General features: G+C 41.6%; 1 protein-coding gene across 2 annotated transcripts; it reads right to left on the bottom strand.

The window, feature by feature from the left end:
* Nucleotides 1-11,037: 11,037 nt before the first annotated feature.
* ptp4a1 (protein tyrosine phosphatase 4A1) lies at nucleotides 11,038-16,687 on the bottom strand. 2 transcript variants are annotated; one of them, XM_080191958.1, is made up of 5 exons: nucleotides 16,570-16,687; nucleotides 15,365-15,457; nucleotides 14,002-14,132; nucleotides 12,655-12,729; nucleotides 11,038-11,655 (listed from the first exon to the last, which is right to left on the bottom strand). In XM_080191958.1, exons 1-5 carry the CDS (start codon nucleotides 16,672-16,674, stop codon nucleotides 11,538-11,540), a joined length of 522 nt encoding a protein of 173 aa, XP_080048084.1. In that variant the 5' UTR covers nucleotides 16,675-16,687; the 3' UTR covers nucleotides 11,038-11,537. The 2 variants fall into 2 exon arrangements, with proteins under 2 accessions (XP_080048084.1, XP_080048086.1); XM_080191960.1 differs by having other exon boundaries at nucleotides 11,038-11,651.
* Nucleotides 16,688-16,811: the final 124 nt, after the last annotated feature.

Here is a 16,811-nt window from a genome sequence, read left to right as displayed (position 1 = left end):
GGTCATCAGGTTCAGACTTGTCAATTTAGTTCTAATAGTTCTTCCAGTACGGTTCCCCACGATTGTTAATGTGACTATGAAAGGAAATTGAGTATTTGAAAAGCAAAAATGTAGTGGGCTATGAAGGCAGGGCAGGGGAATGCAATTAGTTAAGTTAAATAACTTACAAATAACCAGAACTGGTGTAATACTCAACAAAACTTAACAATGCAGAGGGCAGCTATGACCTTAAGGGGCTGAAATTTACGTTTATTTGTGTCACAAGTAGGCTTGCATTAACACGAATGAAGTTACTGTGAAAATTCCCTAGTCGCCACTCCGGCACCTGTTCAGGTACACCGAGGGGGAGTTTAGCATGGCCAATGAACCTAACCAGCATGTCTTTCGGATAATGGGAAGAAATTGGAGCACCCGGAGGAAATCCATGCAGACTCCACACAGACAGTGACTCAAGCGAGGAACCGAACCCAAGTCCCTGGTGCTGTGAGGAAGCAGTGCCAACCACTGTGCCACTGTCTGCCATGAAGACAAAAGAAACCTGTGTGGCTTGGAGGGATCAACTAAATGGAAGTTTCAGGATATTTGAGCTTTGTTTCACCTCTACATGAAAGTGTGGCCCGTGTTCTACATGTTTGCTAGCTATCTTGCAGAGGCTGGTAGTAATGTCCCCTGTGTTGCACATGGGCTCTTAGTTTTAGCAGTCAGTTGTGCAAAGTAACAAGTGGCTGACTTATCCCTTAGCCTGCATGTGTTTTAAAGGGAACTGGAGTTTCCTGCAGGACAGAGCCAAGTCTGTATAAACCTGAGGGCTCTACATCCAGATAGGCTCAAAGATCATAGAACCCTGCAGTGCAGAAAGAGGCCCTTCGGCCCATCAAGTCTGCACCGAACACAATCCCACCCAGGCCCTACCTCCATATCCCCACATATTATACCCACTAATCCCTCTAACCTACACATCCCTAGACACTAAGGGGCAATTTCTTAGCATGGCCAATCAACCTAACCCGCACATCTTTGGACTGTGGGAGGAAACCAGAATACCCGGAGGAAACCCGCACAGACACAAGGAGAACGTGCAAACTCCACACAGACAGTGACCCAAGCTGGGAATCAAACCCAGGACCCTGGAGCTGTGAAGCAGTAGTGCTAACCACTGTGCTACCGTGCCGCCCCACTCCTTGTGATAGTGAAGTTTGAGACACAAAACAGGTGGCACTCTCAAATTGATGCAGATATTTCGCTTTAGGACAAGCTTGTCCAAGGTACAGCTTGCACCGCCCGTCTACGAGGCCCTCAAGAGTGTTGTCAAAATAGCTGGCAACCATGATTCTGCTTGGAGCAGTACCTCAAATCAGAGACTTTCCCATGCTTGCTGCTGATAGCCTGACTAGTGATTGGTGGAGCAAGAAACAATGTGCTGAAGGCTGGTGCGAGGGAAGTGAATGCGGGAAAGAGTGATGACAGTGTGACCAAGTGACAGGCAATTGATTGGGTAGGAGCGAGTGCAACAACACCTGGATTGAGTTCCTGACACCTGGACTGTTACACAGACACATGCACACTCACCCGCAAACACTGACTCAGCGTTCTGATCATTTTTATTGCTTACACTTTGAAACCCAACAAGCTTATTGTTTTTTCCTTAAAACCTCAATTTTGTTCTCAATTTCACTTTGCTGTGCCAAATTTTATCTTCCCAAAATTTGCTAATTAGCACCCTTTAGTGAGAGAAATATGAACCCCCCCCCCAAAAAAAAACACCCCAAGAAAAGATTGGACAAGCCAGCCTTCAGAGAATTCCTTATCTCATCTCTAGGGGCAGTCAAATAGTGGTTAGTGGTTACTGATGAAAACATTGACAGGACTAATTGTCAGTGGCTGGCTCCCCACAAAGTTTGAAAGCATGGAGGAAGATGCAATCATAAATAACAAAAAAAATTTCCCCTCGAGAAGCCAACTGGCTAGATTCCTGTATGTCCATTCCAAAGATATCTCTTGCAGTTAAAGCATTGTCTAAAGTTAAAGTTAAACATGACAGCTAATCTTTCTTCATCACACAACAATTGAATACAGTCCATGAGTACTGGCCATGCGGAGTGCCACAATTAGTACACAAATGCAGCCCTTTAACTGGGTACATCCAAGGAGAGGCACTATTCCAAATGTAGAGCAACAATGTTCTATATGAGGGTGAACACCAAGCAAACATCAACAATTCGTAAATTCTGCTGCCACCATGGGTTTGAAATTTAATAAATGACAAACTAGTGAAGAATATCTACAGCATCTTATTCATTCCCAAGATTCAAGTTATCGTATAGCACCAATGTAATTGTATAGTATAGCACAGCGAGTTAGAGAGTATTGTGGATAGCAAGTACAGAGAGTTGGTCACACCACAGGCTCAGACTCCGCAGGCAGGAAGGGAATGGATGGCTACCAGACAGAGCAAGAGAGATAGGCAGGTAGTGCAGGAATCTCTTGTGACCATTCCCCTGCAAAACAGATATACCGCTTTGGATACTATTGAGGGGAATGACCTCTTGAGGGAAAGCAGCAGCAGCCAAACTCGTGGCATCACAGTTGGTTCTGCTGCAGAGGGGAGCGGTTAAAAAGTGTGCCAGTGCAATAGTTATAGGGATTCAATTGTAAGGGGAATAGACAGGCGTTTCTGTGGCTGCAAACGAGACTCCAGGATGGTATATTGCCTCCCTGGTGCTCGGTCAAGGATATCTTGGAGCAGCTGCAGGACATTCTGAAGGGAGAGAGCGAATAGCCAGTGGTCGTAGTACACATTGGTACAAGCGACGTAGGTTAAAAAAAAGGGATGAGGTCCTAAAAGCAGGATACAGGGAGCTAGGAAGAAGGTTTAAAAACCAGACCTCCAAGGTAGTGATCTCAGGATTACTACCAGTGCCACGTGCTAATCAGAGTAGAAATGAGGATATATCAGATAAATATGTGGCTGAAGAGATAGTGTCAGGGGGAGGGTTTCAGATTCCTGGGGCACTGGGATCAGTTCTGGGAAGGTGGGACTCGTACAAATTAGATGGGTTATACTTGGCCAGGACTGGGACTGATGTCCTAGGGGGATTGTTTGTTAGAGCGGTTGGAAAGGGTTTAAACTAATATGCCAGGGAGATGGGAACCTATGTAAGGAGTCCGAGAAGGAGGGAGCAAGGACAAAATGTGGGGAGAAGGTTCCAACTACGACAAAAATCAGGAAAAAAGTTAAAAGGAAGGAGAACTCAATCATTAATGGAAGTGTTAGAATTCAGAAAGGTACAAAAGCTAGCATAAGGGCTATCTGAATGCTCATAACATTCAAAACAAGGTAAATGAGGTGACAGCACAAATCATTGTGAACGAGTATGATTTGGTGGCCACTACAGAGGCATGGTTGCAGAATGGTCATGACTGGGAGTTGAATATCCAAGGATATCAAACTTTTCAGAGGGACCCACAGGAAGGTGAGGGAGGTGGTGTAGCTCCGATATTTAAGGAGGATATCAGGGCAACAGTGAGAGACGATATAGGTTCAATGGAAAAAAAGGTTGAATCCACTTAGGTGAAAATTAGAAACAGGCGAAAAAGTCACTGATAGATATAGTCTATAGGCCACCAAATAATGACATCATGGTGAGGGAGAGAAATAAACAAAGAAATAACTGATGCATGTAAAAATAGTACAGCAATTATCATGGGAATTTTAATCTACATATCAATTGGTGAAACCAGCCTTGAAGAGTTTAAAGAAAGTATCCGCGATAGCTTGCTTGAACAGTGTGTAATGGAACTGACAAGGGAGCGAGCTATCCTAGATCTAGTCCTGTGTAATGAGACAGGAATAATGAACAATCTTGCTGTTAGGGATCATTTTGCAAGAAGCAATCACAGTGTGATTGAATTTAAAATACAGATGGAGCGTAAAAAGGTAAAATCCAATACCAGTGTCTTGTGCTTAACCACAAGGAGACTATAAAGGGATGAGGGAGGAGTTGGCTAAAGTAGACTGGGAGCAAAACTTTATGGCGGGACAATTGAGGAAAAGTGGAGGACTTTCAAAGTGGTTGGATTGGTATTGGGACTGTGATGTCATGGCCATTGTAGAAACATGGTTAGAACAGGGACAGGAATGGTTGTTGGCAGTTCTGGGGTATAGATGTTTCAGTAAGAGTAGGGAAGGCGGTAAAAGAGGTGGAGGAGTAGTATTGTTAATCAAGGATAGTTTAATGGCTGCTGAAAGGCATTTCGACGGCGATCTGCCTGCTGAGCAATCTGGGCTGAAGTTAGAAATAGAAAAGGATCGGTCACGTTGTTAGGAGTTTTCTACAGGCCCCCAAAATAGTAATAGAAATGTGGAGGAGGAAATGGCAAAACAGGTTATGGATAGCTATGGAAGTCACAGGGTAGTTATCATGGGTGACTTTAACTTCCCAAATATTGATTGGAACCTTTATAGATCGAATAGTTTGGATGGGACACTTTTTGTACCGTGTGTGCAGGAGGGTTTCCTGACACAATATGTGGATAAGCCGACAAGAGGTGGGGCCACATTGGACTTGGTACTGGGTAATGTACCGGGCCAAGTGTTAGATTGGTTTGTGGGAGAGCACTTTGGAGATAGTGACCACAATTCGGTGTTCTTCATTATTGCAAAGGAGAGGGATAGGATCACAAGACAGGACAAAGTTTATAATTGGGGCAGGGGAAACTATGATGCAATTAGGCAAGAATTAGGGAGCATAAGATGGGAGCAGAAACTGTCAGGTAAAGGCACAAATGAAAAGTGGAGCTTTTTCAAGGCACAAATACTGTGTGTCCTTGATAGGTCTGTCCCTGACAGGCAGGCAGGCAGGAAAGGGCCAAGTGAGGGAACCATGGTTCACTAAGGAGGTTGAATGTCTTGTTAAGAGGAAAAAGGAAGCGTATGTAAGGATGAAAAAGCAAGGTTCAGTTGGGTCGCTTGAGTGTGACAAGGTAGCTTGGAATGAGTTAAAGAAAGGGCTTAGGAGAGCTAGGAGGGGGCATGAGAAGTCCTTGGCGGGTCAGATAAAAGAAAACCCCAAGGCTTTTTACTCTGATGTGAAAAATAAAAGAATGACCAGGGTGAGGTTAGGGCCAGTCAAGGATAGTAGCGGGAACTTGTGCATGGAGTCAGAAGAGATAGGTGAGGCGTTGAATGAATACTTCTCTTCAGTATTCCCTAAGGAGAGGAGCCATGTTTTTGAGGATGAAGGTGTAATGCAGGCTGATAGGATGGAGGAGGTAGATGTTCTGAGGGAAGATGTAGTAGCAATTTTGAAAAACCTGAGGGTTGATAAGTCCCCTGGGCCGGATGGGATACATCCTAGGATACTTTGGAAGGCAAAGGATGAGATTGCGGAGACTTTAGCTTTAATCTTTGGGTCCTCACTGTCCACGGGGACAGTGCCAGAGGACTGGAGAGTGGCAAATGTTGTTCCTCTCTTCAAGAAAGGAAATAGGAATGACCCTGGTAATTATAGGCCATTTAGTCTTACTTCAGTGGTCGGTAAGTTAATGGAAAGGGTCCTGAGAGAAAGGATTTATGACCATTTGGAAAGATGCAGTTTAATCTGGGATAGTCAGCACAGTTTTGTGAGGAGTAAGTCCTGCCTCACAAATTTGATTGAATTCTTTGAGGAGGTAACTAAGTATGTGGACGAAGGTAGAGCAGTTGATGTCATATATATGGATTTTAGTAAGGTGTTTGATAAGGTTCCCCATGGTAGGGTCATGAAGATAAGGATGTGTGGAATAGAAGGAAATTTGGCTAATGGGATAAGTAACTGGCTGTATCAAAGAAGACAGAAGGTGGTGGTGGAAGGAAAATTTTCAGACTGAAGGCCAGTTACTAGTGGTGTACCACAAGCGTCAAATGCTGGGTCCTCTGCTATTTGTGATTTTTATCAATGACTTGGAAGAGGGGACTGAAGGGTGGGTTAGTAAATTTGCAGACGACACCAAGATTGGTGGAGTAGTGGATGAGGTGGAGGGCTTTTGTAGGCTGCAAAGAGACATTGATAGGATGCAGAGCTGGGCCGAAAAGTGGCAAACAGAGTTTAACCCTGATAAGTGCGAGGCGATTCATTTTGGTAGGACAAACTTGAATGCAGATTACAGGGTCAATGGCAGGGTTCTAAGGAATGTGGAGGAACAGAGAGATCTTGGGATTCATATCCGAAATCTCTGAAGGTTGCCACTCAAGTGGATAGAGCCGTGAAGGCAGCTCATAGTACTTAGTATTTATTAACAGGAGGTTTGAGTTTAAGAGCCGTGGGGTAGTGCTGCAACTATACTGGAGGTTGGTGAGGCCACATTTGGATTATTGTGTTCAGTTCTGGTCACCTCACTATAAGAAGGATGTGGAAGCATTGGAGAGAGTGCAGAGGAGATTTACCAGGATGCTGCTTGGTTTGGAGGGTAGGTCTTATGAGGAAAGGTTGAGGAAGCTGGGGCTTTTCTCTTTAGAGCAGAGGAGGATGAGAGGTGACTTAAAAGGTTTATAAGATGAGAGGGATCGATAGAGTGGACATGCAGAGACTATTTTCTCAGGTGGATGTAGCTGTTAATAGAGGGCAAAACTATAAGGTTCATGGTGGGAGATATAGGAAGAATGTCCAAGGTAGATTCTTCACTCAAAGTGGTTGGGGTGTAGAATAGACTGCTTGCTGTGATAGTGGAGTCAGACACGAAGAACTTTTAAGCGGTTATTGGATAGGCACATGGAGCACACTAGAATGATAGGGGATAGCTTGATCTTGGGATTGGACATAGCTCAGCACAACATTGAGGGCCAAAGGGCCTGTACTGTGCTGTAATGTTCTATGTTCAATGATCTTTCATACTGCTCAGCAAAAGCGTACCAGGGATAAGGACTGTCAGCCACGGACATTTAAGGAAATATAGGAGGGTATCAAATTGAAAGAAAATGCATAAAGTGGCAAAGATTAGTGGGAACCTAGAGGATTGGGAAGTCTTTAAAGGTCAGCAGAAAGCCACGAAGAAAGCTATAAAGAAAAGTAAGATGGATTATGAGTGTAAACTAGCTCAGAATATAAAAACAGATAGCAAAAGTTTCTACAAATAAATAACACGACAGAGTGGTGAAAGTAAACATTGGTCCTTTAGAGGACAAGGAGGAATTAATAACTAGAAACGATAATGGCTGAGATATTGAACAGGTATTTTGTGTTGGTCTTCGCAGTGGAAGGCACAAATAATATGCCAAAAATTGATGACAGGAAGGCTATGGCGGGTGAGGATCTAGAAAGTATTATTACTAAAGAGGTAGTGTTGGGCAAGTTAATGGGACTAAAGGTAGGCAAGTCTCTTGGCCCTGATGGAATGCATCCCAGGGTACTGAAAGAGATGGCAGGAGAAACAGCAAATGCACTAGTGGTAATTTACCAAAATTTGCTGGACTCTGGGGTGGCTCCCAGAGATTGGAAAACAGCAAATGTGACGTCACTATCTATAAAAGGTACACAAAAGGCAGGTAATTTTAGGCCAGTTAGCTTAACTTTTGTAGTAGGGAAAATGCTTGAATCGATCAAGGAAGAAATAGCAAGTTTGGATATAAACTGTCCCATTGGTAAGACGCAGCATGGGTTCATGAAGGGCAGGTCATGTTTGACTAATTTGGTGGATTCCTTTGAGAACATTAAATGTGCAATGGGAACCTGTGGACGTAGTGTATCTGGATTTCCAGAAGGCATTTGACAATGTGCTGCACCAAAGACTACAACACAAGATAAAGGTGCATAGTGTTATGGGTAATTTGCATGGATAGAGGATTGGTTAACTAACAGGAAGCAAAGAGTGGGGGTAAATGGGCGTTTTTCTGGTTGGCGATCAGTGACTAATGGTGTGCCTCAGGGATCAGTGTTGGAACTGCAACTGTTTACAATTTACATGATTTTGGAGACCGTGTAGTGTGTCATCTGCGAATTTTGACACAAAGGTAGGCAAAAGAGCAAAATGTGCAGAGAACGCTGAAAATTTGCAAAGGGATATAGATAATCTAAGTGAGTGGGCAAGGGTCTGGTAGATAGAGGACAATGTTGGTAAATGTGAGGTCATCCATTTTGGTAGGAATAACCAAATAGCAAAATGGACTATTATTTAAATCGTAAAAAACTGCAGCATGCTGCTGTGCAGAGCGATCCAGGTGTCCGTGTACTGGAGTCATGGAGTTGGTTTGCAAGTGCAGCAGATAACTAAGGCAAATGGAATTTTGTCCTTCATTGCTAGAGGGATGGAGTTTAAAAACAGCAAGATTATGTTGCAGCTGTATAAGGTGCTGGTCAGGCACACCTGGTGTACTATGTAGTTTTGGTCTCCTTACTTGAGAAAGGATTTACTGGCAATGGAGGTTGATTTGAGAGGGTTGGCTTATAAAGGAGAGACTGAGTAGGCTGGGGCTATACTCATCGGAATTCAGAAGAATGAGGGGAGATCTTATAGAAACATAAGGTTATGAAGGGAATAGTTAAGATAGCAGGGAAGTTGTTTCCACTGGAAACTAACCAGGGGGCATAGCCTCAAAATAAGGGGAAACAGATTTAGGACTGAGTTGAGGAGGAGCTTCACACAAAGGATTGTGAATCTGTGGAATTCCCTGCCCAGTGAAGCAGTTAAGGCTAGGATAAATTTTTGAACAGTAAAGGAATTAAGGGTTATGGTGAGAGGGCAGGTAAATGGAGCTGAGTCCACAAAAAGATCAGCCATGATCTTATTGAATGGTGAAGCAGGCTCAAGGGGCCAGATGGCCTACTCCTGCTCCTAGTTCTTATGTTTTTAGTATCATGATCCTTGCACTCCTTCACATTGGGGAGGCAATGGCCTAGTAGTATTATTGCTAGATTATTAATCCAGCTGATGTTCTGGGAACCTGGGTTCAAATCCCACCATGGCAGATGATGGAATTTAAATTCAATTAAAAAAAATCTGTAATTAAGAATCTCCATTGTCAAAAAAAAACCGATCTGGTTCACTAATGTTCTTTAGGGAAGGAAATCTGTTGTTCTTACCTGGTCTGGCCTACATGTGACTGGAGCCACAGCTTTGTAGTTGAAACTCAACTGCCACCAGGCAACTAGGGATGGGCAATAAATGCTGGCCAGTCAATGACACCAATGCCCTACAAATGAATAACTAGTTCAGGATTCTGAAAACAGATATCCAAATCACAACTTTGATTAGTTCCCTGAAAACTTCAGTATATGAATATATTTGCTGTTCATTATTTAAGGTAAGAGTAACCTTGATGTGTGTATTGTTTGATTAGAAAGAACAGTTTTGCAATTTTAGGCATCTGGTCTTACTATACTTGTTTTCTACCCATTTTGGTAATATCCTTACTTTAGTTGCCTGAATGCTATAAAACTTGTTAACTTGATATGGTGGGAAGGTCTATGAGGAAAGGCTGAGGGACTTGGTTATTTTCGTTAGAAAGAAGGAGGTTAAGAGGTGACCTAATTGAGGCATACAAGATGATCAGAGGGTTAGATAGGGTGGACAGTGAGAGCCTTTTTCCTCAGATGGTGATGGCTAACACGAGGGGACATAACTTTAAATTAAGGGGTGGTAATTATAGGACAGATGTCAGAGGTAGGTTCTTTACTCAGAGGGTAGTAAGGGCATGGAATGCCCTGCCTGCAGCAGTTGTGGACTTGCCAACTTTAAGGGCATTCAAATGGTCAGTGGATAGGCATATGGATAACATTGGAATAGTTTAGGTTAGAGGGTCATTAGATTGGTTCCACTGGTCAGCGCAACATTGAGGGCCAAAGGGCCTGTAATGCATTGTAACGTTCTATAATTTTCATTAACTTGTACCACTTCTTCAAATCTGGAATAATTACATCAAGTTTAAAACTACAAATAAAAGCCATAGTTGTACTGACCCAGGATAAGCAGTAAAAGGAACCACCAATAAACTAAAAACTTTTTTCCACTTTTTATTTCAGATGACAAGCTCTCGCACTAGATTTTAAACAAGCTGGTGAATACTGGCAAATTACTTCTCCCACAGAACTATACCACACGTTCCCAAGACAGTATAAATATGGTTTATCTAACATTAATACAACATTGCATCAAATTACATAATTAAATGATCAAGTATCCAAGTATTAACTTATGCAATCAAAAGGCATACAAAATATTACAGACATCAGGGCCTGCATAGTTTAAGCAGAAACTCAAAAATCACGCTCCTGACAAGTTGGTAAACCTCCAATAGTACATCAAAGAAAGATTACAAGTTTCAGAAAGTTACTGTACAGTATGAATTTAGCTACAACAAAGCATTTCTACTTTTAAAAAATTACTTGGTATGTAATGGGCAAACCCCAGTATACATTTTCTGCACAAGACGAAAAGGCAACATACTAATATTAAATATCCCCATTCCCCAAACCTTGTTTCAGCTCCTCCCTAAAGGTCAATTGTGGAGTGCCAGTGTTCCTTTGTAAGGCTTTATTTTGAAAATTAAATCCAAGTGTGCTTTTGTATGCTTTGAGCATTGCAATGTGCAGTCAAATGAACTGATATGTCCTTTTGGACACTAAAGACTGCATAGTGGGGGTGGTGGGGCAACAAATTAATGGTATGTCACATGATTTATAACAAAACTATTAAATGCATTGCAAGCCTTTTCAGAAGAGCAATATACATCAGAACAGAGGGCATTCAAAAGTACTATTAAGACTTTAGTCAGTGATAAGTTTAAAAAAGAAACCTAGGCAAGTACTGCTGTGCAGCAATTAGTTCTAGTGCGACTGTGGGAGGGCGTGTAAACAGTGTTGAAGTGTACAGTGAGCAGCCAGCTGAGTTAAATCTTTGACACTAGCGTGCAGGACACTCATCTGAAGGAGCAATGCACAAGATTCATGTAGCATTGTCCCATCCAGGCAAACTTTCAATGAGATATATCAAAAAGCCGATGGTAGTTTTGCAATTCACAAAGTGATTCAAGACAGGAAGCCAGGGAAGGGGTTGGTCGGGGGGGGGGGGGGGGGGGGGTAGTGGTGTAGAAGGGAAAAGAATGTTAATGATTAACTGTTCAAAAGATTCCAGCATCTTCTTCATACACATGGATCCCAGTAAAAAAATTCTGGCAGCTATTTAGTGCTTAATTTAGCCATTGTATATCTTTACTTTGCAATTGTAAACAGCAACAGTGCCCTGTATTGTATACTCATGCTGTATTTCACACCCATGTTAACTGTCTAAGAACCAAGAGTCTAAACTCAAACCAATTGGGGAGGGACCCTCTTATTCTAGTTTAGAAACATACAGCAGCAACTTTTTAGCTCACAAAAAGAAGTGAATCTGAAGGCAAGAGAATTTCAGGTTTTAAAACAAAACACCATTTCCATCTCCAAACCCCTATGAAAGCACCAGTTTACATTTACAAGCACATCTAAAATTTTACGTTCCCCAGCTGAACTGCTTAAGTTGGCCATCTTCTCTGCCTTCAGATGAATTAAGTGATCAATCCTCCAACATTACTGGATGCAGCAATTATTCCGGTGACCATTGGAATCTTTGAAGCGCAGACGCATTTTGGGACGGTATTTCTCCAGGTACAGGAGTTGCTTGCTATTGAAAGCTCCACGTCTCTTTCTGGAACACAAAATACAACGATTAAAAGTGATCCTATGCTAGTTTCATGGTGTAATCAAAAACTGATTAAATTCTGCCATCTTTAGTGTTTGATACAGAATCTTATAATTGCTTAACCTTATTTCCCAGTACAAATAATTCAACATCACATCACACTTCAGTTACTTGGAAAGTTTGTTCTAATGGTCCCTTCAGTTTTGGAAGAGGCTAATTCAAATAGTGGCAGTATTCTGCTCAACTGATACAAGACGGATGAGAAACTCATGCTCAAGCATATGTTTGTCCAGTTTCAACATAAGACTGCCAATTCAATTGCTATATTTACAAAATAAGGAATATAATTTTTCAAGATGACGTAATTATCAATATCACTACATTAAACGAGTAGAGGAGATGAAGTAGATACTGAGGAGGCTGATGTGGAACAAACAGCAATATAAACGTTCGTGCAACAAATGCTATGTCAACAGTAAAGAACTTAAAACTCAAACCATGGAACATTAGAAGATAATTAACTGAGACAAATATTGTTGTTCAAACTGCAATTTAGAGAACATATGAACATCAATGCCCTAAAGGGAAACGGTTCCTTTAGAAGAAATCTTCAATCCCAGCAAGGAGTTTGATGTAAAGCAATGAATTTAATAAAATAACAAAAAGGGCTAAGTAGCATGTATATTGCAAGTCAAATTTCCAAACAGGTTTGTCAAAAAGTTTAGAGATTGCAGGTTGAGGGGAGCATCACCACTCCCAAGTATAAAAAATACTTATATTAATATAGTGGTAAAACAGAGAATAAACTGTCTGCTAATGGCTTTGTAAATTCTTATTCAAAATATAATCAACAGCTTCACAAGCCATAGCATTTTATTTCATTTGCACATGAAACTGAAGGCTAAATATCGAGCATTTAGAGACAATTCAGGTTTGAGCGCTTACAACTCAAATCCTGTATCTGTACATAATTTGTATAAAGGTCACATGGCAGACTTCACTTACTGTCGTATGAACTGAACAGCATCTTCGTACTTCATTCCACATTCAATTAGTGCCAAAGCCACCAGAACTGGAGCTCTGTAGAAAGGAAAATTGGTTCAGGCAACATCACTTACTTCCTGAAAAATCTAGACAAGTTGTGTCCATCATGGTCACATACTGAATCCCTCTGGGTTTCACTGGTCCATACAAACCATAAACAAGTGTTTTATGCCCATTGGATGAAAACTCAGTAATCAGGTACTAATTTGATACCAACTGCTAACCTGCTCTCTCCCAGAACTGCAATGCTCATAACATTGTGAACTGAATGTGTTTTACAGCTTTCTCCACCACTAAACACTGAAAATTGCAGGTTCAAAAACTGCTCTCTACTCTGGCACTGTAACCAAGTCAGATTGCTTGTTTGCAAAAGGATGGGAAAAATTAGATAGGACAGGACAATAAAAACAGAAGGAAAGAGGACAAGCAAAAAATGACTTAAAACAGTTAGATGACTGGAAGAGGGCGGGGGGGACAATAAATAATTTGAAAAAGTGAGAGCTAGTTTATGAACAAATATGCTGGGTATGAACTAGCAAATGTGAAGCCATGATGCTGAAGTAATAATACTAATAGCACAAACAGCTTGCGGGGCTACTTGATCAGCTACACCTTTCTCCACACAAGCTAATCCGATCACAATGGAGAATGTCAACGTAACAACATTTCTCTGATTAAACTCACTCAAGAACTCTCTCAGCTGACCATCAGTCTATTGCTACGACACAAGGCAAATGTCTAACGTCCAGAAATTAACAGATACATACATTACTTCCCTGCAGTTGTCAACCTCACTGTCTCAAAACACAGATTTTTCAGATCCTGCTTACTTTTGTTGAAAACTCAAGTGGTCAGTACCTCAGCTGCCTTCCATCAGAAATTGCCTCCCAATATGCCACAGTGCAGTGCTCTTACTGCCTTCACCCTTCCATCCTTGGGCTTTGTATCCTCTCCTCCTGCCTGGTTGAGAACCTTCAGCTACTTCTGCTTTGTTCTAGAACTTGCTCTCCAAAATCATACTGACTCCCACTTCTCAGCTTTAAAAACCTTCATGTCCATTCTTTTCAACCAAGCTGATGCTCAATTCAGATTACAACTCAGCAACCATTCCTTTATACTAGTACCTTGTTCTCCCTTGCTTGAGACACTTTCTACCTCAAACACGCGACAAAGTGCAAGTTTGTGGATCACACTGTAGCGAAGATTAATTACTTAAAATAGTCGGCCTCAACGAGGCATACTCACTAGTGTGCTCGATTCACAGCCACAGCACAAATACCATGCAATAAAAATGTGAACAGTACGCACCGCCCAAGTCCGGCCACGCAATGGACAGCAATGCAACAGCCAGGCTCTTCCCGGAACTTGGCTCTCAAAAGGGTTAGCCAATCATCCACAATCTGGTTGGAAGGTGGAGCACCATCATCAAATGGCCAGTCCTGTTAGAAAGAGAAAGGAGCTATTGTGTTCTCACGTACCAGTTCACCATTTCACATCAACACAACCCTTAGCCAAGCACAGGACTATCATTGCCAAACCTTTCCTAGTACATTTAAAGGAAATCCATGGTCAACCAGGGCAGCACTGCTGCCTCGCAGCATCAGGGACCCAGGTTCAATTTCCAGCTTGGGTCACTGTCTGTGTGGAGTTTGTACACTCTCCGGGTACTCCGGTATCCTCCCACACTCCAAAGATATGCAGCTTAGGTTGATTGGCCATGCTAAATTGAACCAGAGGGATTAGCCAATGGTATCCTTCTGTACTGTAGGGTTCGATGATTAACCATAGTCAAATCTTTAGGCCAGATTTTACAATGCTGCACTTTGTTCAAAATGAGGATTGTTACTGTAACACTTTCTCCTTTTTGGGCACCCATCAAGCATCCTCAGATGAGCACTGGTTAAAAGCAGAAGTCATATCGGAACTGGGCTGAAACTACCCAAATTCCCTTCTGATAGGACCTTTACAGTGTACATGAGTGCTCTATCAGAGTGGCTGTTAATAGACCAGCAATCTAGAGGTCTAGACTTCAAATACCATCATGGTGGTTGGAGAAGTTGAACTCAACTAACCAACCAATTCTGGAATTAAAAGCTAGTATTGATAATGCTAACCATAAAGTTACCTTTGAAATAAAAACACATCAAGTTCATGATCTCTTTAGAGAAAGGCAAACTAAGTGATTCCCTACCCTATTTACAACCTCAGCAAGCCACTAAAGTCATATACATCAGTGCCAATGAGGTGCGCATGACTTTTTTTAAAAAAGTCTGATCAAGTATTAGAGGTGGAGCAGCAAGCTATCCCAGCAGGCCAGTTTACCAACATCACTGCAAGATCTTTTAACTTAATTCCAGGCTTGAGACCACCACAGCAGTATGTGCCAAATGTCAATTTGGGAAAAAACAGATGGCTCACAAGGTGAAAATATTACCATGATAGACTGGAGTGGAAAAGTGACATCCCAAAACTAAAAAGCAGGTGAAGAATTAGATTGATGTTAAATATTAATACAATTTACAGTAAATCATTTACCAGAGAATGCCATCAACTTTGAATTGGAGTTGCCAAGGAGTCTGAAATACTGTTGCAACATACTAGATTAAAATGGACTATTGTGTACTATTGTCAGGAGATAGGAGGCAAGCCATAATCAGTTCTTTGCACTTACCAAAAACTGAATGCCTTCTTTTTCAACTGGAGATGTGTCATAGGTTGCTTCACATACTCTAACTACTGTAGTGACACTATATTTCTTCAACTCCTGGAAAAAAAATCATGGTAAACAACTCTATCTTGGATTTGGAGGCAAGTACACAATAGTTTATTATTTGCCCTTCTAAAGCCTAATACTCATGGCACAAACTAGATTTTAGAATACCAAAGTCTAGACTTTAACCTTTCAAAATTTTGTTTGCCCTTATTTGATTGCCATTAGAATCAGAAGCATAACGCAGACTGGGCATATAACTTCAGTTCACATTTGTACATAATACGTTGTCACCAAGTAAAGACTTGCTCCAGACAGAATGAAAACATTGTACCTCTTCTGGCTTTTTAATTAAACCAAGATCTTGTTCTGAAAATAACGTGAAAATTGGCAAGGTGTCAGTTAACATGTGGATATGGCTGGCAGTGATTTGGGGGTTATGCAGGGAGGTGAAGAGGGAATTTAATGAGGGAAATTACTTATAAAAGGCAACCAGATATAACTAAGTAGTGCTTCTTCTGGTACAAATTTGAAGTTTCAAATTGTTCCCTGTTTTAAGAATACATAGCCCAATCACAAGTAATACAGACATAAACAGCACAGTACAGCTTACTTCTAACGATTATCATCGCCGCTTATCAACGGACACAGGTTTCAGGGAACTCATCATCCAGTCTTCCACCTGGCTTTTGACAGCCACTGTAGCAGAGCCCCAGCTGCTCAATCTACAGCTAGAAAATGCCATCAAAAGCAATCAACTGGAAAGTCATATCTTGCAGTTAGCAAGTGCTCAACTGCCAAGAGACCTGCTCCATTTTGTCCTGCAAATACTTGTTTCAACCAGCCATAGCATAGGCCAGGATGACCAACGACCTAAAACGTTGGAAACAAAAGATGGAGCGTGCCTGACTGTACAAGGGGAACAAGTCAAGGGTTAGAGTACGGTATTAGGTTACTTATGTTACTGATTGAATTGTTAATTAATGAGCATGTTTCTGTATAGAGACTGTGATAGGTACGATGTTTGGATTGTTAACGGAATCTCAGATTTGGGAGAGGGATTCCATGAAGTGCATTTATAATAACTTCATCCAACTTTGAAAGCCACCAGAACGCTAAATTATATTTCATACCAAATGTTTAATCCCGTTAAAGTGAGCACTTACCTCTATGAATTTATTTAAGGTTGCATTGGTAGGGTTGTGTGTGATCAGGAATCTCATGTTCTTGTAGGTAATTTCCACAGGCGCTGGACGATTCATTCGAGCCATTTTCTTATAAAAATGCACAAATCCTATAAAGTGAAAAAGAACTGTCCCGCAAAAGCTGAAAATAAAAGTTCTGGTTTGTCAAATTCCAGGGACAACAGAGTGTATACACGTACGAAGGCTTTTGATGAAGCTCTTGA

Source organism: Carcharhinus amblyrhynchos, chromosome 7 (genome assembly GCF_965287045.1).
Source record: "Carcharhinus amblyrhynchos chromosome 7, sCarAmb.v2.hapA, whole genome shotgun sequence".
NCBI classification, from domain to species: Eukaryota; Metazoa; Chordata; class Chondrichthyes; order Carcharhiniformes; family Carcharhinidae; genus Carcharhinus; species Carcharhinus amblyrhynchos.
The sequence above is the reverse complement of the archived record's forward strand: the minus strand, read 5'-3'. Positions and strand labels throughout refer to the sequence as shown.

What these genes read in the sequence shown, in the direction of transcription:
- ptp4a1 (XM_080191960.1), bottom strand. Translation starts at nt 16,674, where the DNA reads ATGGCTCGAATGAATCGTCCAGCGCCTGTGGAAATTACCTACAAGAAC. An exon ending in CCTTAAATAAATTCATAGAG is followed by an intron (nt 15,458 to 16,569) that starts GTAAGTGCTCAC and finishes TTTTTTTTCCAG; the next exon opens with GAGTTGAAGAAATATAGTGT. An exon ending in TGCGTGGCCGGACTTGGGCG is followed by an intron (nt 12,730 to 14,001) that starts GTGCGTACTGTT and finishes TCCTTTCTACAG; the next exon opens with AGCTCCAGTTCTGGTGGCTT.